The 23,169-nt window shown below is 36.6% G+C and overlaps 1 protein-coding gene across 7 annotated transcripts in view; it reads left to right on the forward strand.

Moving 5' to 3' along the window:
- The window catches only part of MLLT10 (MLLT10 histone lysine methyltransferase DOT1L cofactor), a 146,995-nt gene that overhangs the window by 87,610 nt on the left and 36,216 nt on the right, over positions 1-23,169 (forward strand). For all 7 annotated transcript variants that reach the window (XM_054190448.1, XM_054190447.1, XM_054190445.1 and 4 more), the window contains one exon: positions 18,171-18,349. In XM_054190448.1, coding sequence (XP_054046423.1) covers positions 18,171-18,349 — 179 coding nt within the window. The remainder of the gene's footprint in view (positions 1-18,170; positions 18,350-23,169) is intronic.

Genomic DNA, 23,169 nt, shown 5'->3' on the forward strand with positions numbered 1-23,169 from the left:
TTTCAAGAGAAAGACGTAATACTTTTAGACAGCTGAGTGAAAAACTGTGATTATTTATAAACTGTTTGAAATCTTGTTTTTGTTCAAGCTTTGCAAATCTTGTACCCAAATATGAATTTAGTAATGAATAAAATAAATTCTTTAGGTCTAGATTTTTGCCCATACAGAATTATTTGCAGAATAGGCATCTAAATATGGTCTTTTGGAAACGTAATTAATACCTGTATGAATATGTTGGCTTTTTGATAGTTGTATCTATATTGGCAGAGAAGAAAATGGACTGGGGGAGTTTAAAGGCTACTTAAGTTACTGTACTTACTACTTTTCAAATGTAGCTATAAATCTTTCATGTTTGGTGAGGGAAGGTGTTCAAAGAAGTCTATGAGCTTTTTGTAAACTGTTTGCTTTGAGATTATGTTAGACCTATAAGCTTATGAAGTGCCTTGTATATATTTGGTGTTAGGTTTGAATTCCTAATAAAAACTCACTTATTTTAGGCCTAGGTAACTGAGACTGTATCGATGAGGTCTAGCTGACAGCTTTGCTATTACTGTTCCCTGCATAGTGAACAAAATGCACTGCCTGCTTTTCCAGGAGTTGATTATGCAGATATATGGACTAAAAGTATGTGGTATTATCTCTATTGTATTTAATTTAAAAAAAAAAAAAGGCATAAAGAGAAAATGTATTGAAACTTCCAGTTTTGTGCTTGGATTATGTTAGTTCTTTAGCTCTTTTTATAAAACTAAAAATTAGAATTTAAACTAGAACAGGGGAACAAGGAGGCACTCTGAAGCAATTAAGATTTCTATCCTATCATATGTCTTTGTTGCAGAACTTGGTATTTGCTTTAGAGGTGTATCCCTTTTCTGAAGATCAAGGAAATATTCCTTAAATGAAATTCTATTGCTGCATGGAAACTGAAGTGAGATACAGGTGTTGTTTGCTTACTTGCAACTGTTTAGCTCACAGGATCTCCTTTAAAAATTAGACTTACCCCCCCCCCTTCATTTGATATCACTTTGTATATATATATTTTTAAATTAAAATATACATCTTTTTGAGTGTGAACATTTTTCAGCATCTGGAGTCAATTTACTAGAGTATGGCATTCCTTGTAAGTCAAATGCAAGATAGCAATCAGTCTTTTAATTCCATAAAATCTGTTAAAGGTGACATGGGAACATAAAAAAAAGTGTGTGTGGGGTGAGGGCAAAGAGACTTTACTATAAAAGGAGCAGAAGGGTTTTTTTACCCCTCCTTGAAAATTGTACTTTTCAGATCTTACAGACTTTCAAGTCTTTCATAATTCAAATATAGCTGAAAAATGTGATGTGTATGTGTTGATAGTATTTGCAGCATTTTTGTCACTCTGAAGACTTGTCCAATTTATATGGTAAAATTCTTTTTTTGTTGTAGTTGTTGTCAGTCAGAGGTGATAGCACTACAGTCAGGTTTTTAAAATCAGAAGGAAATGTACTTTGCATTTAAATTTTCCATTTATTTGATGTGAAGAGCTGCAGTATCAGAAGTTAAACTGAAAGTTGTTTGAGGGTTATGATTAAGGTGACTAACTTCTATATAAGAAGAAGGTCTGATGTCTAGAGCTGCTGTTGATTATCGTAATAATTTCTGAGATTTCCCTGTAAAGTTTTAAAAAGGAAACAAGACATTTAAGTAGAAATACTAACACAATGTAGTGGTATAAGGAAGATTAGTTACCTTAAAATAATTGATCTTTTAACTGAAAGCTGTTGCTCGGGGACAAATCCATCAAGACTTATAGTGGACATATTCCTGTGTTGAGGTATAGGAACTATACTGTCTCTATACTATGCTCTTTTGAAACAGAGTCTTTTTAAACTCTTTTTAAATATAATCAGACCAAGCGTCTGATTATCAGCTCCACATTTCTCTATGCTTCCTTTTGACTCCAGTAATTTATTTTACTTTCTTAAACAGGTTGCACGGAGGTGATAGGACTAAGATCAGTGGCTTTCTGAAGCTCCGGGTAGCCTGTGGTGTGGTGTCACTTGGTATGACACTGGGGCACGTGCCCCACAGCAATTCTTGTTTTGTAGCAAAGTGTTTGAAGTCAGGCAGTCCACAGGTAGCTCCATTTGCTGTGGTTGATGACAATCCAAACACCTAGCTCTACTTAATTGACAGGAACCAATTGGGGTAGCTTTACAGACACAATTGAAGATTTCAATAGCTTTTGTATTTAAGAACACTTTAAAAAAGGGAAACAGTGTCTGTCTGGATGCAAAGATGTGTCTTCGCTTCCCTAAATGACAATACATCCCAGTGCCTTTTCACTGTGCGGCAGTTCCTGATACTACAAAGGTTACCCATGCTAGTTGCTTAAACCCTTCAAGATCTTTGTGTTGATCCACCTGGATATGACCTCATTTTAACAAATCTCCTCAGCATAAATAAAATGCAAAAAGTTGTCACAGATAAGCTAACACCATATTTCCAGAAGATTACTCAAATAAACCTGTCTTTCAGCATAACTGAAAAAGTTTTGTAGCAGTTGGGTATATAGGTATGCCATACGCGCAAAGTGTGCTGTCAAAATACTTAGCAAAATAATTCTTCTTAAGGCTTTTGTGGTGGCTTTGGACCAGTGTAGCTCTAGAAACTTGAGTTGAGAAGAGATTCATGGAAGCTGTAAACAGAGCTGAAGAATACAAACATGTGTCTGGAGTTTATGCATGAGTAATCCTATCAGATCCTTTGTACTTGGCTTGGTTTTGTATCTATTTCCCATCGTTTATTTGTTTAGAACATTAATGAGAAGGATTTCCTGATAAGAATGACTAGAGGTTCCAAGTAAATTAAAAAAAACCAAAAAAACAACAACCCCAAACCCCCATTCCCACATTCCCCCAAACAAATGAAAAAGCAACTCATGAGCCATTAATATAGTTGGCTTTCATGTAAGATTCTCAAATGCAGATTATTTATTTTTTTAAAAAAGTGTGATAACAGTCATGGACTAATTCCTCATCTGAAGGATTAATGGTTGGTTACAGCAAATAGCATCCTTTCAGGGGCCAAAGTCACTAGGCCTTTTTTCTGCTGTGGGAGTACTGGTAAGCTTATAATTCAACTTTGGGTTTTGTGCGCATAACCAATTAGCTTAAAAACAGGTAATGAACAGTAAAAGCATGGTGACTTGGATGTAGGTATTAATATGTAATCAATTCTGAGATATTTTGAATCTAATTGAAATAAATGAGCTGGAAATAACAAAGTCTTCCTGAGCAGCATTGATTTTAAGGAAAACTAATTGGTAAGGTTTTAAAGCAAGCAATAGCAGCTACCATAAGGATTAAATGAAGAGAGAAAGGATTCAGGCAAGACTGAAAGCGCATAAGGCAGCAGAGATGGGAAATAAAGGAAAACAATGAATGTGATTTCCAGCTATTACAATGTATAGTTTTTTGGCATATGTGATTACTGCTCACCATCGCTAACCTTTCTTGACACCTTAGCACGTTGGAGTTCAATGGCTTGGCTGTACGTTGTAGGAGAAAACTAGGTGGCTGGGAGGGTACTTCAGCGCAGGAAAAGTCAGGAAAGAGGTAGCTGCCAATAGAGGCAGTTATACCAGGAACCCAGACAGTAGCTCTTTTTTCCTTCCAGAATAAAACACCTTTTTTCATCTGCCTTCTGCTAATTTATGGGGTGTGGAAGGGAATAGTGGTAAGGGGAACAGTTCTCCTTCTGTTCTGTGTTGAGGCTTGAGGGGAGTCTTGAGTTAGCTCCATCAGTCACAAGGAGAGCTGATCTACTGTTGGCCCTTCATCATGTAACCGGATGAGGTCTGTGTTAGAACAGTTTGTTTCAAAGGAATTGGGTTAAACAGGACGTTTTCTTACTTGCATCTCATCCCAAGGTTGGATATCTGTAGCTATTGATCTCTTCCGTGAATCGGTCACTTTCATGAATTTGTCTAATAATTTTTGAACCAATTTATGCTGTAAATATCTGAAATGTGAGAAGTGAGTTTTGTATCTTATGCATTGTAAAAGGTTGTACTTTGTTCACAGCTGTTGCTGATCATGTTTTGACCTTCCCCTAAAACCAGTGAATAGTCATTAAAAATATTCAGCATCTTTACAGTATTCATAATTGAGACATTTCTGTCATTTACCCCGTTATCTTTTTTTAGACCTGGATATCTTAATACCTTCTTGTCATTCATACTCTATCTTTCTTACGCATTCCAGATCTTTTTTAGTGCTACTATAGTCTTTTTGGAAGCATAGGTAATATTTGAAATATAAGTGCAACGTGAATTTTTAAAGTGGCATAACTTTGCTTTTTGTTTTGTTCTCTGTTCCTTTCTGATAATTCATAACACTATATTTGTCTCTTTTGATCAGTGTGTGACAGTCTCTTTACTTCCTATCGGGAATCTTAAGAATTCCAAAAAAAGAGACTTTCAAAGTGCAAATCCTTTTCTCATATAATTATTCTATAGTAGCATATGCTTATTGTGAAAAGTTAATTCTGATAAGCACAGTAGCAGACTATTAAAAATTAATTCATGTGTCCTGGAATTGGCACTGTTCTCTTAAGGACTGTGTATACCATGAATGTTAAAAAGGCTTTTTTCCACATCCAGTAGCTGCAGTTGGAAGGTGTTCTACTGAAATTTGTTTCTCTGTTTGTTTTCATGTATGTTCTTGAGTTGCCAGCTAACTACTTGTTTTAATCCCATGTTGCTGACTAGGTCTACTGAATTGTTTTGTCAGCTCTTTAACTGCATCTCTTCTTCATTTGTCTATTATATTGTCATACAGCGCATGTGATGGTTTGGGTTAATGGTAGCTCCTGTGTGGTACAGTTTTAAAGAAACAAAAGCGAAAATTCAGGCAATCTAGGGCTGAGCTTGTTTAAAAAAACCAGTATCACCCCAAGCCCTCTGAAAAAACCTACCCAACGGTTCCTTAAATTTGAAAGGGGCATTCCTTAATATCGAAAGCAGTGGTGGATCAAAATGGCTGCTATTTCTTGTGCACAAAAATTTAGCATAAGTGGAACGAACTGATATAATTATAATCAAATAAAGGCTGTGAAGAGTACGTGTGGGTAAAATGATTCTGCTCTTAAGGGTGTCAGACCGCAGTTGCATCATGTTCTCTGCACCTGAGGCAGAATTTGTCCCAATAGTGTAACGTATATGATCCCAGACATACTAACTCTGTGTGTTTCAGTGATTTTTTTTTTTTCCTGCCTTGTAAAGTAATACTTTTGATTATAAGTGTATTTTTGTACATTGTTGTTGGTTCTCTGAAAACTACTGAGAAGGTTAATTAAAATTATCAGTTTCATTTTTATCAGATTAATCCACTTCTATCAAGAATCATCCAGGATTTTGTATATTGTGAGGTTTTTTTCTCTACCACAAAATTTAAAAAAACATTAGGTTTTTTTTTTTTTACATTACAGACTTGATGTTTTTATAAGTAAATTTTTAAAAAAATTAAAATATTCTAAATTTCAAAAGTTTTTTCCATGGAAGTAACTTTCATCAATTATTCACATTCAGGCAGTAGGTAAAAAGCAAGGATTTTTTTTTTTTAATGACTTCTAAATTAGTTTTGTAACGTTCTAGTATCAATGACTAAAGTTTAAATTGTCTTTATTATTAATTCATTTTTTTTGAATCCTGATGTTCAGAAGAGCCTGGCAGTTAAAAATGGCTCACATCAGTGTTTATTAATTGCCAATTGTGGGAAGAATAAAAAAGAGAAAAATAAAGCATAAAAGACAGTCACCCTGTTGGAACATGAACAGTTATTACAATTAGACCTCAGAGGCTGATGCAGGTAGAAAAATTACCCATGGAAATGTGGCAGAGGTGCTCACTATGCTCTTGCCTGCAAAATCATTCATCTGGTTGTCTTGTCAAACCAGACATGTAAGCTGAGGGCTTTGTTCATTAGTAGTGTGAAAGAGTGAACTACTAAATGGAAACTAAAATCATTTTGTAGTCTCATGACTACATTATCCTAAGGTTGAGTAGAGTGGTGGCATAAGTTGAAGAGGTGGGCCATCTGCGTGAGTGCCATCACTCAGCAACAGGGCATAAAAGTGTTGTGTTGCTGTGGAGGCTGAGTTACAGGGACTTCCAGCTACCCAGCAGAGGATGTGGGTGTATTCTGGCACTTCATGGTCAGATCAATATTCCCTAAAAACCCCAACACTTAAAGAAAAAGAAGTTCATGTGAACATCTCCTTTGGTGTACCACTATTTGGACGTTCTTTCTCTCTACGCATTTGAGTTGTTCTTCAACTGAGCTCCCTAAAATCCACGAGACACAACTGTTTTCTGTTAAACTTCTTGTTTGCATGAGTTAGTCTCAGTCTATCAGTGCAGCAAAAAAGATGCGTCATGATTAAAATTAGCAAGGCAGCTTCAGTTTAAGTTTCTAAATTTGATGTGGACAATGAAATTAAAATCAGTCTTTTGTTGTGAAGACTGATAGTTGCTGGAAATTATTTGACTTCTTATTTGTAATAGTAGCTTTAGAATGCAGCTAATTGGCATGTGCTGGAATGTTCTTACACTTGACATTTAAAAGCCAACAAACACTGAGAAAAGAAATATAAGTAAAAAATTATAGAGGATAGAAATAAATCCATTTTACAATTTGAGCTACTGTAAATGATCAGAGCTCTAATACAAGAAAGATGTATTCAGGTATATTATTGTTCGCTGAAATTCCTGTCTATACATATATTCTTTTGTGCGTCTGTTAAACATGATCTTAACATGAAGCCCTTTTTCTCCTAACTCAAAAGCTTTCTCGAAGTTGATGAATACCATACATAATGGTAAGTTATATTAGAATCTTTTTCAGAGGTTCATTTATCACAAAGGGTAGCCTTTTGTCGAAAAGCCTGATTGAAGGTCTGCATATTCTATGGATTGAGTGAAATACAGGTCTGCAGTGAGTCAATTGTTCAGTACTTGAGTGAAAACTTTGTAGATTGTCTGCAGGAGCCTGATAGGTCAATAGTTCCACAGTTCTCTTTTTATGATCTTTTTGTATGTGCACAGTAAAATGATAACAGTTTTATTCCAGTTCTGAGATTCTTTTCTTTAATTTTGTGAATAGTGTTTCTAGTTGTTCTTCTGTGCTCCATTCATAGGTGTGTTATAGTGGTGTCTACCTCAGGCATTCTTCCACTTGCCTTCCCGACTACTTAAATTACTACAAGTAATGCATGTGAAGGTAGCCTTGTTTTGTCCACTCTTTGTTCTGACAGCCCAAGGCTGCCCGTTTGTCACTGCTAACGGTACTATCAATTTCAGTGGGAGCAATATTGAATCTTTAATGTATCTAATTGCTGTTTCCCTTTAGTATTCAGTGTTGGCTTTGTATACCTAGTTCTGTATTCACTTGTAGCCAGTGAAAATGAAATATATCTTATTAAATTAGAACTTTAATTACTTTTTACAAGACTTTCTTTTTTTCATTTGTAGGAAACAGTCATAGCTATATTCACAAGTTACTGAAAGATTTAGGAAGGAATATTTATAGTTAAAACCTTCTCATGAGGCTAGTTTTGAAGATGATCAAATTTATTTCTCAGTGTTACACTTAATTGATGTCAGGCGATCTGTTAATAAAAATTGGAATTTTTAGTCCATTGGTGTCAGACAAATAGAATGTTTTTCTTACTGCTGTACATGTATGTTGGAAGAGTAGTGCTGTATGCATTGCAAATTGTATTGATCAGCGTATGCAAAATAACTTAAATGCTTAAACTTTGCGTGGTGAAGTTCTTTGCATTTTAAGCTAGCAATCATTAAGGTTTTATAGGACTTTTGCTTTTCACACTGTCGGAACCACGAATTACATCTGTTAGGCAGATGTCTGTAGTGGTGGGTCTCTTAATGTAATATTAGATTTTTTTATTATTTAAATTTCTATTTTGTAGTCTACATGTGGTGAGAAATATTGAAATCTCTCTGGATTTGCTTTGCTTTAGTAAAATAGGTTTAGTTTTTTCCTTTTGATATAGGGTTTCCCTCTCACTCTCCCAGGTATACAGTGCTCTGAACCAGCTTTGAGATGAAGGAAAGCAAGCTCACCATTTTTCTGAACAAAAATAAAACATCTGAAGGGTATCTGACAAAGTGTGCTCAATTTGGACGTGGTGAGTTTCTGCTGTTTTATAAGCAGAGCCTTTCTGCTGTTTAATGTTGAAGAGGTACAGGTTCACAACACAGTGCAGAATAGATATTGATGGAATGCCATTTGTGATGACTTCTTTCCAGATTGCACTTTTAAAAAAAACTGATTGTGTCTTCCTAACTCCAGTATAGAAGTTGGAAGGGCATAGAGGAAAGTCGTTACTTAATGTTGTATGCTTTCTTGTCAAGCAGTAATAATGCTTTGTATGACTTATTATTGTTGGGCAGCATTATGTTACCTACGTGTTTGTTTTAGAACAGTGTTTGGACAGGATTTATTATCTAATCTGCGCCTTTTTTTTTTTTTTGGGTGTGGTGTGTGTTTTATCTACCTTCCCATGTTTCTATAAGTAAGATTTTAAAGTTGGTTGGTTTCTCCCCCCATCTTGCAGGGTTGGTTGGTTTTTTTTTTGCATACTCTTGGTTTGGCAGAAGTGTATATATGTAGGTGAATCAATGAGGGTAGGTAGAAATTTTAATAATATGAACAGCAAGGAAAGGTCTTGCCATGTGTGTATAGGACGAAAAGAAAGTATTCAAACTTCAGATAACTATATTTCTATATTTAAATATTTTACTCCAACAGCACATTCAGATTATGAGTCAGATGATGCTGAGGACTGTAAGAGTCATTGTCTGTAAGAGTTTTGATGGAGACAGTGTATCAGGAGCTTGTTTTTTCATTGTACTGAGTTTAAGTTTGCTTCATATCAGCAAAAAAGTACCAAAAAGAAAAAAAACGGGAGTTTTGGTTTGAGTGGAGACAAATAAAAGTTTGTAGCAGAGAAGTTCATTCGATAGTTATGCTAGTATAAAGGCCTGTTAGTTGAATTTGGTGCTGACAAAGTGTAACGGAGGAAAGATGATAGCTAAGGACTTGAACACATTTGAAAGGGACAATTGAAAAAGAAAACATAATCATGCAAACTGTATGTTTCTGTAAAGATACCTATCTTAATAGAAAGGAGTCAAGACACTTCCAGGCAGAAGTGTCACACTGCAGTTTTGCCAGCAATTTAGTAACTCAGCACCATGTTTCTCATTTTTGTGGTCAGCTTTTTATATTTTTCATGCTTTTTTAAAAACTTATTTAAAAAACCCTGAAAAATTGCAGTTGAGAGTTGTAAAGTTTTCACTGCTGTTTGCTGTGTGATAACTTTGTGCTTTGTCCTTATCAGTTTTACTCTGGACCTTACAAAATTTTTTGACTTGACCTTGAAGTCTCATCTCTTCTGCATCATTTTTATGGGCCTACCACTGGAAAGCAGAAGGAGGGGGTCCAGGCATACACATCTGTTGGGACTTTTAGTGCATACTTTAAAAAAAGACTATGGGGAGTGACGACCTGAATGTAGTAATTTTATGTTAGAGCTAGCTCTAAATTGTGATTTTCGTTGTAGCCTTTCTGTGGCTACTTCTGTTCTTGCTCGTTCTGTCTCCCGTCTGCTTTTTTTCTTACTCTGTTCCTGTTTTAGGTTTGTGTATTTGCTTGTTCTGTTTTATGCTAATCTGTGAGTTGCAGTGAGGAGAGTTGTAGCACAGAAGAGACATCCATCGTGCCAGTCCTAGCACTGTGATAGACTTCAGAAAACAGTATGTTTCCAAAGAAAGTTTTCAGTTCTGTAGCCTTGGCCTCCACATCAGTGCAGGCAAAATTTAATGTATATGATAATTTTTTTTTTAACAAGGTAATCTAAACTAAGCATGAATGAGCTAAAATTTTTGCATCTAGCCCAACTTGGGCAGACTTTTACAGTGTTTATAAAAAGATATCTGCCTATATTGAAGCGTGAGGACAGTAGCGCTCAGCTAAACCATATAATGTAAAAAAGGAAGAATGAGAGAAGGGCAAATTACAAAGTCACCCTGAAATAGTTCCTTTATGCCCATTTTTTTCAGAGAATTGAATAATGGAGTTTATTGTCCAGTTATCAAATATTACAATCTTAAGTATAACTACCTGTCCATTCATTTCTAGAATACCACTTTAAAGCTTTAGTTGTTGCTAATGACAGCTATGTGTAGTCTTTCAGCAGTTCAGGCAACAGCTGTTTCTCCACCACCAGAAATAACTAATCACAATGGAATTGACATTGTTGTTAGTTAGCCTCTCTAATGGTCCTCTTTTTGAAAATTCTGGTTCAGTAAAGCATCCTGAAGCGTGCCTTCAAAGACACCAACTTCAGATCACTGAAATACAAAAGAGAGGAAACTTTTGAAGTAGAAACTCCTGTAAAAGACTATATGAAGTTATCAGTGAAGGGGAATGTAGTGCTTCCAGTTACTCACCATTTCACTCACTGAGATAGATTACTGTCAGAATGGTTTGAAGCTATGGTAGGTTTTCAGAGACCTTAAGCAAACACATTAAGTTCTCCCTGGAAATCATTAAGAAACATAGACCACAAGTGTCTTGTTCCTACTCAGGAATACTTGTTTAGTGAGCCTAAAACCTCTTTGGATTTAGTATGTCATATTAAAGTAACTTAGGCTTGTATGTCTTGCCTTGCCATGACAAAAGTGAAAGTTTAAATAAAAGCTAAGATCTTTATTTATTAATTATTCTTCCATATCTAACTTTTTCTTCTTGCAAAGATCTTTCTGTGCTGTGACACACTTGAACTAGGGGTCTTTCATATAGTTCTGAGCATATGTGTCACGTGATCATGGAGCTCTTTATCTTATTGCTCTTATTCTAAAAGAGTACTTCAAAACTTGTTGAGTCTGACTAGAATAAGCATGACATTTTTAACATGTCTTCTTTCATAAAGCAGAATTAATTATATATGTGAACCTTAAACAGACAGTTATAAAGCATCTCGAAGATTTATTGTGGGAAATCAGAATATCTGGAGGAAACAAATGAAAGGAGGTTTTTCCCTGTGTTGCCCCTGTCTTCCACTCCCACCCCCCCAAAAAAAGACCACATGGTTTAATTGAGGTTTAACTTTGGCATGGGACGTGGTATGAAAAGTTACAACTGTTCAGAAAGGATTGGAAGAAATTCATTGGGGTAGAGTTGGAAGCAAATTTAAGGCTAATAATTACAAAGATAATTCCTCAAGCTCAATATTCATAAGTTATGGATTTCTAGGGGCTGAGAGAATATTTGAGAGAAGTATTACTTCATGCTCGCCTTTTCCTTGTGCAGCGGCTGTTGATCACTGTTAGAGATGGATATAGTGGGCTAGAAGAATGATATAGTTCTCCCTCTGTTCCTAGTTGTCCTGGTTTGAGATAGAAGAGAACCAATTTCTTTTCTTTTGAGTTAAGTCTCTTCTAACTCTCTGAAATTAATGGCATATTTTTCAGACAGTGTCTGCTTCTAGCGGCGATAATGCCTGATGTTTACAGTTAATACCAAGGAATGGTATGCAGAGGGGCTCTTGCTTATATTTATTGCTATAACAACCAAAATCAGATAACTTTGTTATAGAATCGTAGAATGGTTTGGGTTGGAAGGGACCTTAAAGATCATCTAGTCCAACCCCAACTTGGAAGGCTGGAAGTGAAAGAACGTGGACCTGTTGGAACGGGTCCAGCGGAGGGCCACAAAGATGATCCGAGGGCTGGAGCACCTATGCTGTGAGGACAGGCTGAGAGTTGGCGTTGTTCAGCCTGGAGAAGAGAAGGCTCCGAGGAGACCTTATAGCAGCCTTCCAGTACCTAAAGGGGGCCTGAAGGAAAGATGGGGAAGGACTCTTTATCAGGGAATGTTATGATAGGACATGGGGCAACGGCTTCAAACTGAAAGAAGGTAGATTTAGATTGGATATCAGGAAGAAATTCTTCACTATAAGGGTGGTGAGGCACTGGAACAGGTTGCTCAGGGAAGTTGTGGATGCCCCGTCCCTAGAAGTGTTCAAGGCCAGGCTGGATGGGGCTTTGAGCAGCCTGGTCTAGTGGGAGGTGTCCCTGCCCATGGCAGGGGGTTGGAACTAGATGATCTTTAAGGTCCCTTCCAACCTGAATCATTCTGTGTAACATATAGGGGTTCTATATGCGGGGAGAAGTGAACAGGACAGGTGACAAAAATGATCAACCAGGTGTTCCATCCCATCTGCATCATGCTCAGTGTAAATCTGAGGGATCAAAGGGGTCAGCCCTCTCTTCCTCAATGGCAGGCGTCCGAGGAGGACTCTGTCCATTTTCCTGCCTTTGATCCCAATCCGTGTGTTCCTGAATGCAGTTCCCATCTACTGCTGAGTCCAGTCTGCTGAGTCCTAGCACCTGCTGGCAATGTGATCATCATCCTGGGAGCTTGATATTGGTTTTGTATATATTTGTATATATTTTATTATTTTCTTATTAATATTATTGTCTTTTATTTTTGTTGTTAATATTTCATTAAAGCTGTTTTAGTTGTTTTTTTACCAACCTGTAAGCCTCTCTCCCTTCCTCTTCTGAGAAGGGAGAGGGGCTAATAGAGAGCATCTGTCATTCATTTGGTGGCCAGCCCAGCCTAAACCGTAACACTAGTCCAGTGTGTCATTCATCTGTTTCCTTGTGTTGTGTTCAAACCTCTCAGAGAGCAAATTCACCTTGGCTGGGCTATGAAAAACATGGGTTTGAGCCCTTCTGCAGTGGAGGGCTGTAGTGTAAGACCTGCATCAGCTTGCATTAATTCAAGCTGAAATAAAAGTCTAATTGAGGACCGTATAGTGACAGAGCTTGGTTTAAGCAACTCATATGTGTTGTTTCATGTTAGTTAGCTGGTATATGTGTTCCTTACTGTTACAGTTTATTGAAGAGTGAGTTCTGTAACACTGCTGTGGTCATTAATGAATGTGGGATCAAGTATAAAATAACATTCTTCACTATAGCAGGATCATTTCTGATCCTTCACCCCCCACCCCGTTATTAAATAAATTTCTGAGTGACTGTAGATAGCTGTACAGTCAGGATCATGAACATAGAAATGGGGACAGGCAGAAGAGATTGACTAAACGTGTGTTGCTTGCTGAGCTGTCAAGGATTTGGGGTTAATTTTAATGCAGTTTGATAGCAGACTTCAGATGTTATGACCTTGTTCTTAGATCACTGAGGCAGTCTGTCTTCTGTGAATAGGTATGAAACTAGAATAGTTGTTCCAATTTGAAAACGCCTATACCTGTATTTTGTATCTTCCTTCCTCCCCTCCACTGCCAGCAGTATGTATTGTTTGGGTACTTTGAGTCTGGGAGCTTTTTTTACTTCTGCCTTGTCATGGAGAAGGCACAGAATGCCCTTCTTAAAAGGAGGGCATTGACTGTTGATCGGCACAGAGGTTGCAGTCACTGAATGGGACAGAAATGCAGGCTTGTTTTCAGGCTGCAGATCAGTAACTATCATTTCCACGCATTCTAGAACTGTTATTGCAGAATCTTATAGAAACCTATCCCAAAGTGAACTCTACCACTGCTCAGCAGCAGCAAAACAGCTTGATTCTTAGATTTCAAATTTCTTGATGAAGGGAACAGGTTGGCCCTAGCATCCAAACTATAGTTTCATTATCTCAGATGAATTGAAATGAAATATTGTTGGTGGCTTGGCAGTTTCAAACACAACTTTCTTCTCTTTTTAGGCAACTGTGTCACAATAACCTGGTTTTATTTGCTTGTGTTTAGTATTAGATTCACTTTAGCTTATGTTCATGTTACAAAATAACAAATACTGGGAAGTTTCTTCCACTGTTAACATTCTGCTGGAATAGGCCATGTTCTTTCTTGTGTAACTAAACTTAGTCAATTTTTCTACATGTTTAGGTACTAATTAATGGACTGCTTCATTCAAAGGCACCATTTCGTTTTGATCTGTATAGAAAGTTGTCATAGCTTTAGGGGAGACTTCTTGAAATCACTAGAGGAGGTGAAGGTACTGGAAACGTGTACATAGCTTCAGGTTTTGTAAAGAAGTACTTGTTCTATATAGCTCAAAATTTCCTTTTATTTCTGTGAATTCTACTACAAGTCCCTTTAAGGTTGTTGTCCCTGGCCCCCGTCCTGTCTGTCTGTCCTCCCCCAAGTAGAAAGGTTCTGTAGTTCTGTGTAACATATGTGGAGTTGCAATTTTACATTTTTAAAAAAACCTCTTTGACCAGATTCTGCTTATTCCTTAAGTTCTGGCAAAATGCTAGGATCTGCAACCTATGACAGATATCTCAAATAACTTCTCTTTTCATAATTGTTGCAAGAATTTCAAGTTACTGACTTAAAAAAGAAAATACAGCTTTATGCTAGGGAGAGCATTTTCCTGGCTTCATAAGGAAGCAGTATACATGTTGTCTCTCTTGATTTTGGCCGACAGTAAGCTTTGAACCTGTTGTCCAATTTCAAGCAAACTTGATAAAGGAGCGTAAAATATGTAAGTTCTTGTAATAGGGATGGACAGTGTATGTCTACAAAAGTTACCACGGACTGGTTTTGTCTCTTGCTGAACTAGACAATCACTAGCATAGGGAGGGAGTGTAAGGGAGCTGAATAACATAGGGGGCTGTAGCACTAGAAAATAAAAAGAACTGAGGATTTTGTAGCTAGATACAGAAATTGTGGTGGGAAAGCTTAGTGTATTGATGTCAGCTGTGAGATGCAACACTGTTGAAAGCCAGAATTTAATCTGTTTTGTTAATTCTTCTGCTCATGGAACTGTTTGTTTTTGAGATTTTGAATAAAATCACTAAAATTGTTCTGCGTGCCACTTGGTATATGTTGCTGCGTAGCTAGTTCTGACTTGAGACTATTTTGTTTTTCACTGTTCTTGAATTTCTTTTATTTCCTCTATTATCTATTTCATCACTGATTGTCAGCAAAAAGAATACAGATTTTTCCAACCTGCATCATCTGATGTGTTCCCTGCTCTATAGTACTACCCTTCTGTGCTAAATAGGCAATTATTTGTTGTCCAGTGATGCTTTTTTTTGGCACTTGCCTTGTTGTGAAACCTTTCACCCCAGCAGTGCAGGCTATACATGCGTTTTGTCTGTCAGAACTTGAAAACATGTTCTGTAGCTGTTTTAGCAGTTTAAGCACAGTCAGACTTTACCTGAACAGTGTCCGTTTCCACCTGCGATTGAAGAACTGTGTTCTGTTTAAAAAGTTGAAGATTGTATTTAACCATGCTGTTTATGCCTCTGGCAAATTACACAGTGCTGTTCATCACATGCTGTAGCTATTTCGCTTTTCAGTAATATGGTAAGGACTTCAAGGTGGTTTGTTTGTTTTAAACTTTAATGTGGTTTATAGTGATTTGTTCAGGCTTTTGCTATTATTCCGTCCTGATCCAGAAAGTGATTTGTCTCTCCCCAAACTCCAAAAGGACAACTTGATATGTTCGAGACATTTAAAATAAGTACTTTCTTGGCTTTCTAATGTGATATGCACATAGTTTTTATACAGGTATTTTTGAAATGGTGTGAAAATTAAGGATTTATTTATGGGTTCAGCATACAGTTCTTATTCGAGTGCTTGCATGGAGTGATATCTTGGTTGCATGACTAGTTCCAGAAGGTGCATGTACTTTACATATTAAGTAAGGTACTGCTAAATGGAAATACTTAGCCCAAACATGGTGTGCAGATAGGTCATATTTGTCCTGTATTTTGCAATAGCAACAAATAGTGAGTGTTTTTAATACTACTACTACAACTACCATTACTAGCAACAAATAATAGCTTTCCTCATTCCACTGGCAAACTAGTTTACTGTTTGTCTTTCTTTTAGAGTAGTTTTATGCCCGTGATTTTACAACTATATGCTTGTGTTCCAGAATTTTAATTTTAAGAGGAAGAATAAACCTTATCATTAAAATAGAAGCAGCAGAAACTCTGCAGTTATTAAATAAGTAAGATTTTGAAAAATTAAGAAAAAAAATCTACAATAGCTTTAAATTTTTTTGTTTGTTTGTTTTGTTTTACCATTCTGGCAAAATATCTTTCACTTTTACTACTTGACTCTCAGCAAAAAATTTTGTTTTCTCCACTCATTATCATTGACGTTTTATGAGAGTGATAACATTTGTGGTGATGCACTCATGCGATTTGATCATAAGTGGTGTGATATTTCATTATTTTTACCCTTGAAATTCATGATTCCTGGAGCCAGGTAATTGCATGAGAATCTCATATTTTTCAATAATTTTTGTATGCTCAGTTATTTTAATGCTTTCAAAATACAAAGGGTCAAAAATCTCATCCTTTTTTCTTAATTTGAAATCTCTGCTTGAAAGCAGATTTAAAAAAATCTTTTGAGGACCTGGAATTTATTTCAGTTTTTGTGGCTGTAATTATATCACATTTAAGAGTAGACTCAATAGCAAAGCTGTTTGTTAATCATGTTAATTTTGGTGGTGTGTCGGGAGAAATCTAGAGCCAGGATCCCTAGAATTTACTGTCTAGTTAGATGACGCAGACATAACTGGAGAAAGGTCATAACAAAGTGAACACTTCAAGGATCTTAACTGCTCATAATGCCATAATGGTAGATTTTTGGGATGGTGACCAAAGAAAAAGGAGGCGAAGATGACCCAGGAAGGTATGCTAAATGGGAAAAGATGCTAAGGTCAGTAGAAAAGTAGAGCAGTAATGGAATTGCGCTATGATGAAGAAACTGGGGACAAAATGACAAGAAGTCACTAACCCTCAGTTAGGCAGGAAAAAAAGTGTTGTTGGAATGTGTCCTCAGCTGTTTTTCACATCTTCTTTCTCCACTGGGTCTGGCTGGTTTTCTCTTCCATTTTTCTTGACAGTTAATAGGGGCAAGGAATTTAAGATGCATCAGTGTTTGCATATTATGTGTGGGTTTGGATGATGTTAGTCTCCCTTGACTGCCTGCGCTCAGAGGGATTGCTGGGTGGCGAGTGGTGTTTTGACATTGCGTATCTTCTTATTGTCACTGCCTTCTTCAAATCATTATTTGTATGAGTGACAAACTAGCTCCACCCTTTGCCTTCTAACTGGCATTTCAGTTCTGTTGCTTTTTTTGATCTAACCATGTTCATTCTACTTCTGTTTACTCCCTGTGGCACTCTTCCTCTAACTGCAGTTCAGTGCTACCATGCTTGATATTCCTTGGCCAGCTGACAGCTCACTTATCTAATGCACGTGGAGCCTAACAGTTTCATAGACAGGTACTACTTCTTGTCCTGGGCTTCTGGTCAGTAGGGTTTTTCCCCAACCTATATAATGAACTTTACCCTGCATGTAGATGAACGGAAGTAATGGATGGCTTCACAGAGGGGTATGAACTCTTCCTATTTAAATTGCTAACATACAAATCTGACTAATGTTAACGTGTTTAGTCATTTACTTGTTGGCTATTCTAGCAGAAATGTTAGTCAAGCATTCTTAGATCACGGATGGAGTTTTAGTTGGTGAATAAACGAAATACCACCAGTTCTACCAGCAAAGCTGAGTACTTTGTCCTCAGACTTGCTGTCAATATTTTTTTGAAAATACACAAGCAATCCTTAGTTGCCAAAATTACAGTTTTGGACAAATGTATGTTGTTCAGAAACATTTTACTTTAAAGTTAAAAAGTATTTTTTCCATTTGTATTGTGTATGTTCAGTTATATAGCCCAATACTTCATTCTTTATCTACTTTAACTTTTACAGTAATTTATTGAAAGAACAAACTCTGATAGCAGACTCAGTTGAAGGCAGGCATTTCAGCCAAAAATTCTGCTACTCTTAATATTTGAGCAGTTTGTAATGCACATAAATATTTGATTTATCACACATGTTTTACAAAAACTTAGAACTGAATCAATCTGTGTTCCCTGAACTGTAGAATGTCAAATGACAAGAACGATTTTATCAATCAGCATGGTTAGAATTTCGACACAGAAACTTTCTGCATTATGTATTAAGTGATCTTGTTTGTCTTGATTAATTTTCTACTGCATATTTACGTGGTTACTAGAAAACAGAGGGAGGGGAAGAGAGAGATGCATATAATCGTTTTTGTAATTTTTTTCAGGTATTTTTAGCAGCAATGATGTAGCAGTATCATTTCCAAATGCAGTCTCTGGCTCAGGATCTAGCACTCCCGTTTCCAGTTCTCATTTACCTCAGCAGGCTTCAGGCCACTTGCAGCAAGTGGGAGCTCTGTCACCTTCAACTGCGCCTTCTGTAACTACTGTTGTTGCTGCAACTCAGGTAAACTATCACAAGAGTTTAAGATAGCAAACCATGTTATCGACCTGCTTTTTTTTCAATGTTAAAAGAAACAATGATTTGTTTGGAAAATAGGTTAATAAACATTGTATTTGTTGTGAAAATGTTATAGTGGCTAGAAGTTCCCCATAATACTACATAGTTCCATCTTCTTAGAGCATGTAGATTTTTAAAAATGATCTGTGGAAGTGTGTGGTAATAATGACTGTGTTATGACTAGGAGCATACATGCTGCTGCTTACAATTCATCAGTGCTCTAACCAGTGTCTCTTATCAGAACAGTGTTTTAAGAAAGGATTTAAAAGAGGAAAACACGTGAAGTTTTGCACATTTAATGCAAAAATCCTGGTATCAGTTAAAGAACACAGGGTTTTATTTGGGAGATTTGACAAACAGAAAACTAAGGCTAGCCCTGGCAAAGAGGTGGCCAAGACTGACATCGTGGTAGCAAATTAAAGTTGACATGTATGGTACAGTTTTGTATTTGAAAGATCATACAAATGAAGATACGTAATTCATGTTTCATGATGAAGGGATAAAGGGGGACACTGGAGGAGTGCAGAAAGGTGACATAGTCAAAGTAATGAACGAGAAAAAATATCTTTATGGTAGTATTCTATATATGAGTTTAAGTTGGGCAAGATTGCATTTATCAAAGCAAGAGAGTACAAAGTTATAGTTGTAGTGAGCCACCATGATTAGAGTATAAGTATGAAGGAATACTGTACTGGACATGATGTTTTTATACTTTGTGTTTCTTGTATTTTATGTTTTCTGATGGATATCTGTTTTACAATGAATATATCAAATACATGTTTTCTGTGCATATAAACCATCAACTTTTGTAAAGTTTACAGTGATTCAAGATAGTGGATATAAACCTGAAGAATTAAAATCGAGCTTAATACATACATACTTATGTGTGTGTGTATAGTACATGTATAGCAGAAATACTATGTGCAGGCCAACATAGAATACATTTCACTATCAAATAACACTCTGTTGTTATAGGTGGCAGTTTGTATTTTTATGTAATCCTTCTGGACTGGTTTCCTAAAGAAATAAGGCTTGTGTTATGCCAGTGTGTCTGTGTGACTTCTGTCTTGTAACTTTGGAACGGGTTGGCCAGTTTCACACAAAATTGGGTGGCATCTTTGTTGCACAAATTGTTAGAAACTGCTGTAAAGAAATGAAATAACAATATGATGCTTTGGTGAAAAGCCAGTGTAGCTTTTGTGAAGGGAAATCACAACCAATTGGATTTTTATTTTTTTTTTTTATTTTTAACATTCCCAAAGAGTATTACACAACATAACTCACTGAAGACACTTAAATTGAGCAGTCTGGAGATAAGGGGAGAGGTTGTGTCATAGTTTAGTAGCAGGTTAAAAGATTTGAAAAAACCCAAACAAATAGATGCTCAGTTTTCACAGTGGAGAGGTTTAGAGTCTTGGAATGATCAGTGTTATAGTCTTTTGTACAGCTCAACGTATTCTTAAATGACCTAGGAAAAGGAGGAGAAACAGAAGCCAATTTTGCTGATTATGCCAGGTTAAGCAATGAGCCATTACGAAGATCAGCTGTCACAAACTGCTGAAAAACCTTACCAGCCTATGTTGACAAGGTAGTAAGAGGGCAAATGAAATTCATGTTAAAGGGAAAAGGCAGTTTCTATTCAAAACAGATACAGTAGATATCGAAAGAGGTACAAGAAGGGCCAGGTATTGAACAATGGCATGGAACAGCATGTTTATAAGGAGAGTAAATAGCGTAGGACTCTTGGCCTGAAAAAGAGACACTGAGGTGGGATAAGACAAAGGTCTCTAAAATCATGAACGACATGGAAAAGTTAAATAAGCAAGAATTGTGCACCATCGCTTCTATTTGTTAAACTCTATTGGAGGATAAACGGATTTAAAAAGCAATGGGACAGTGCCCATATTTAACAGACAGGAAAAGAAATACCATAGAATATTTTTTCCTTGTGTTGTCACAAAAAGGTGAAGTATACCCTAGGAGGTACACTTTTTCTTAGTGTTTAGCTGAACTAGAGAGCCCTCCATAGGTTAAGTGCTTAAAATTCCTGTCTTTCCTTTGGCTCCTTTTTTTGGGAGATGTGTTGGGGTGGTTTATTTTATTCGTTGGGTTTTTTTTTTCCCCCAGAGGAGTCACGTATCTTATCTCAGTACCTAACTTGTTTTCAAGTGGTCATAGATTTACTTGTCAGGATCTTAATCACAGCTACTACTATTTAAAGAATCTTTTGGTTCTGAACTGTAAAGGGGAGTTCAAATGGTGAGAAGTTTTGGTTGACAGCCTTAAAAGGGAACTCCTGTGTTTGCATAGAGAATTAATGAAGTTGTATGCTGCTTCAGTGATTCTAGGCCTATATTTTGGTAGCTCGTGTCTGCCAGTTGGAAATTGGTAAAGGCACAGTCTTTGTTTTTTCTTGTATCAGTGGTGTCAATGCACAAATTTGAACTTGGTTCTTCCATCATCTGAACCATTATGCAGGCATTGATATTTAAACTAAACATCGTGCCTCAGATAAACTGTGTGGCATGATGTGTCTTTAAGTTATGCTCTACAAGCAAGGCACCTATGTTTATTGTCCCAAACTTTTTTCCTTTCTGTATTCCCTGTCTTCACCATTTGCAGTTAGACTGTCGCTTTTCCTTTTTGTCTGGCATCCAGTAATATCCAAAAGGTAGGCAGTGGACACTTTCAGTTGAGGCTAAATTGCTTTAACTGTCACCTTTCTGGTTTTTTTTGTTTGTTTGTTTGTTTTGGGGTGGGTGTTTTGTGGTTTTTGGTTTTTGTTTTTATTTTTTATTTTTTTTACCCTGCTGATCTATCAGTTTTGAGAGAAACTTTCTACAAAGAAGCTGTAGTGGCAAGAGGTGAACAGTCAGTTGGCTTTAAGGTCCATGGACACAGTTCTTCCTGATTCATGGGGAAAATGAGTTTACAGACTACTTTCTAACATGGAGGAGAAAGAAGATGGATGTCTATTGTGAATTTTCAAATATTAACTGCTTTCATGTCCCGGTTGAGGTTTAGAATTGGTGCTACTTCTGTCATGGCACCAGACAGATTAGATGCTTTTTCCCAGCTTTCAAGACTTGAAAATACCGAGCAGATCTTCCTGCTGGAAGTGTCTTTGATTCACACTGAATCATGACAACCACCTGTAATGTGCCTTTGTTTTTCCTGGGCTCTGGGAGTCTTTTTCAGTTCATGAGGTCCTTACTACTGCTCAAAGAGACTCAATTGAGAGCGCCTATTTTACCATGTAGTTGTTCTCCAATTCAAGAGAACCTTTTTTTTTTTTTTTCCATGCAGTTATCATAAATCACTGATTGTAGTTCAAGGGTTAGGGTTTACCTACTTAGTTCTGCAAAATTGCATCAGAGTGCTGTGTCTGCTTACTGGACTCTTGGGGATGTATTCTCAGTGTTTACCCACCTCTTGACCATGAAAGTCTTCAAATAACGGTGTGCTAATGTGTTTCTTGTGTAGTGTTCTAATTACAATAAAATCAACCAAGATCCTAGGTGTACATACAATGGTTGTAAGTCAAGGTAAGCTTGTGCCTCTATAGCAGATAAGAAGTAATAAGTAAAAAAAGTAGGTTTTACTTAAACTATTGGTTAAGAGAACAAGCATGCCCCAACCTTTGTTGCTCAGCTCTTTGTTCAGAATGGCAGGTATGCAACTGGAATAGTATTAAAAATTGGAATAGCCTCAAAGATGCGCTGCTAGGGTGTACTCCTCTAATAAGTCAGCTGTTAAGTTTTCTTAGATATCTATCACGCATTTGTAATTATGATTTTGGAGACATCATAAATTTGTAAATTTTTGATGGATCTTTTGCATCTTTTTTAAAACAAAGGTGTTAAGAAATTCTAAAGAGAAGGTCTTGGAAAAAAATATATTTTCCATAGAATTAGTCTCAAAATTGGCTGAACTATTTTGATTAAGAGGTTATGGTAGACATCTAATACAGAAAATTTTGTTCACAGTATTAAGAAAACTTGCAAGCAATCAAAAGCAACTGTTCTGAAGTGAGAAAATTAGGTAATACTACTGTGCCTTTTGTTATTTTTTAATAACTGCTATGCCCACATAAAACTTCAGTGATTGAAACCCCTAAGTGCTGCTTTTTCCTTCAACAACTAAACAACACTGTTTTCAAAGCTTAAAAAACCCCAACAACTTGATAATCCTGGATTTAGACTCTTTCATTCTATTGTCTAGTATGATAGTTCCCATACTGTGGGTTTTGTTTGTTTGGTTTTAAGACGAAAACACAGTATGGGCCTTGTTGCAATCACCTTTTCTTTTGTGTCTCATTTTCTTCTCCCTCATGCCACTCATAATTTTTATTCCAATCTAATAAATCCAGAAGAGATTATTAGCTTGTGTTCCATGCTGTGACATAACTGAATTTAAACGCTGGTGTTCCTCACCAGGTGGGAAACAACAGTCTAGTAAAAATGTCACTTGCTGGAAATGCAGACTTTTTTTCCATCCTATTTCTCTTTTTTATGTGTCTTGAGCATAGCCTCAGATAGGTTACGCTGCTTAATTCAGTGAGGCCTTATTAGTGTAACAATGCATTTAACAATTGCAAGAATAGAGGAAAAAAGGGATACAGGAAAGAAGGTATAGTTCACACAAATATTTGCTCCTGGTTTTCTGTGAATTAGTGCTCTTGACGTGTTTGTAGGTACTGCCTGTTTTGCATGTAACAGCAAATTACTATATCTCAAACTACTGTCATTTGTCTTAGAAGCATGCCT

This window comes from Rissa tridactyla, chromosome 2 (assembly GCF_028500815.1).
Source record: "Rissa tridactyla isolate bRisTri1 chromosome 2, bRisTri1.patW.cur.20221130, whole genome shotgun sequence".
NCBI classification, from domain to species: domain Eukaryota; kingdom Metazoa; phylum Chordata; class Aves; order Charadriiformes; family Laridae; genus Rissa; species Rissa tridactyla.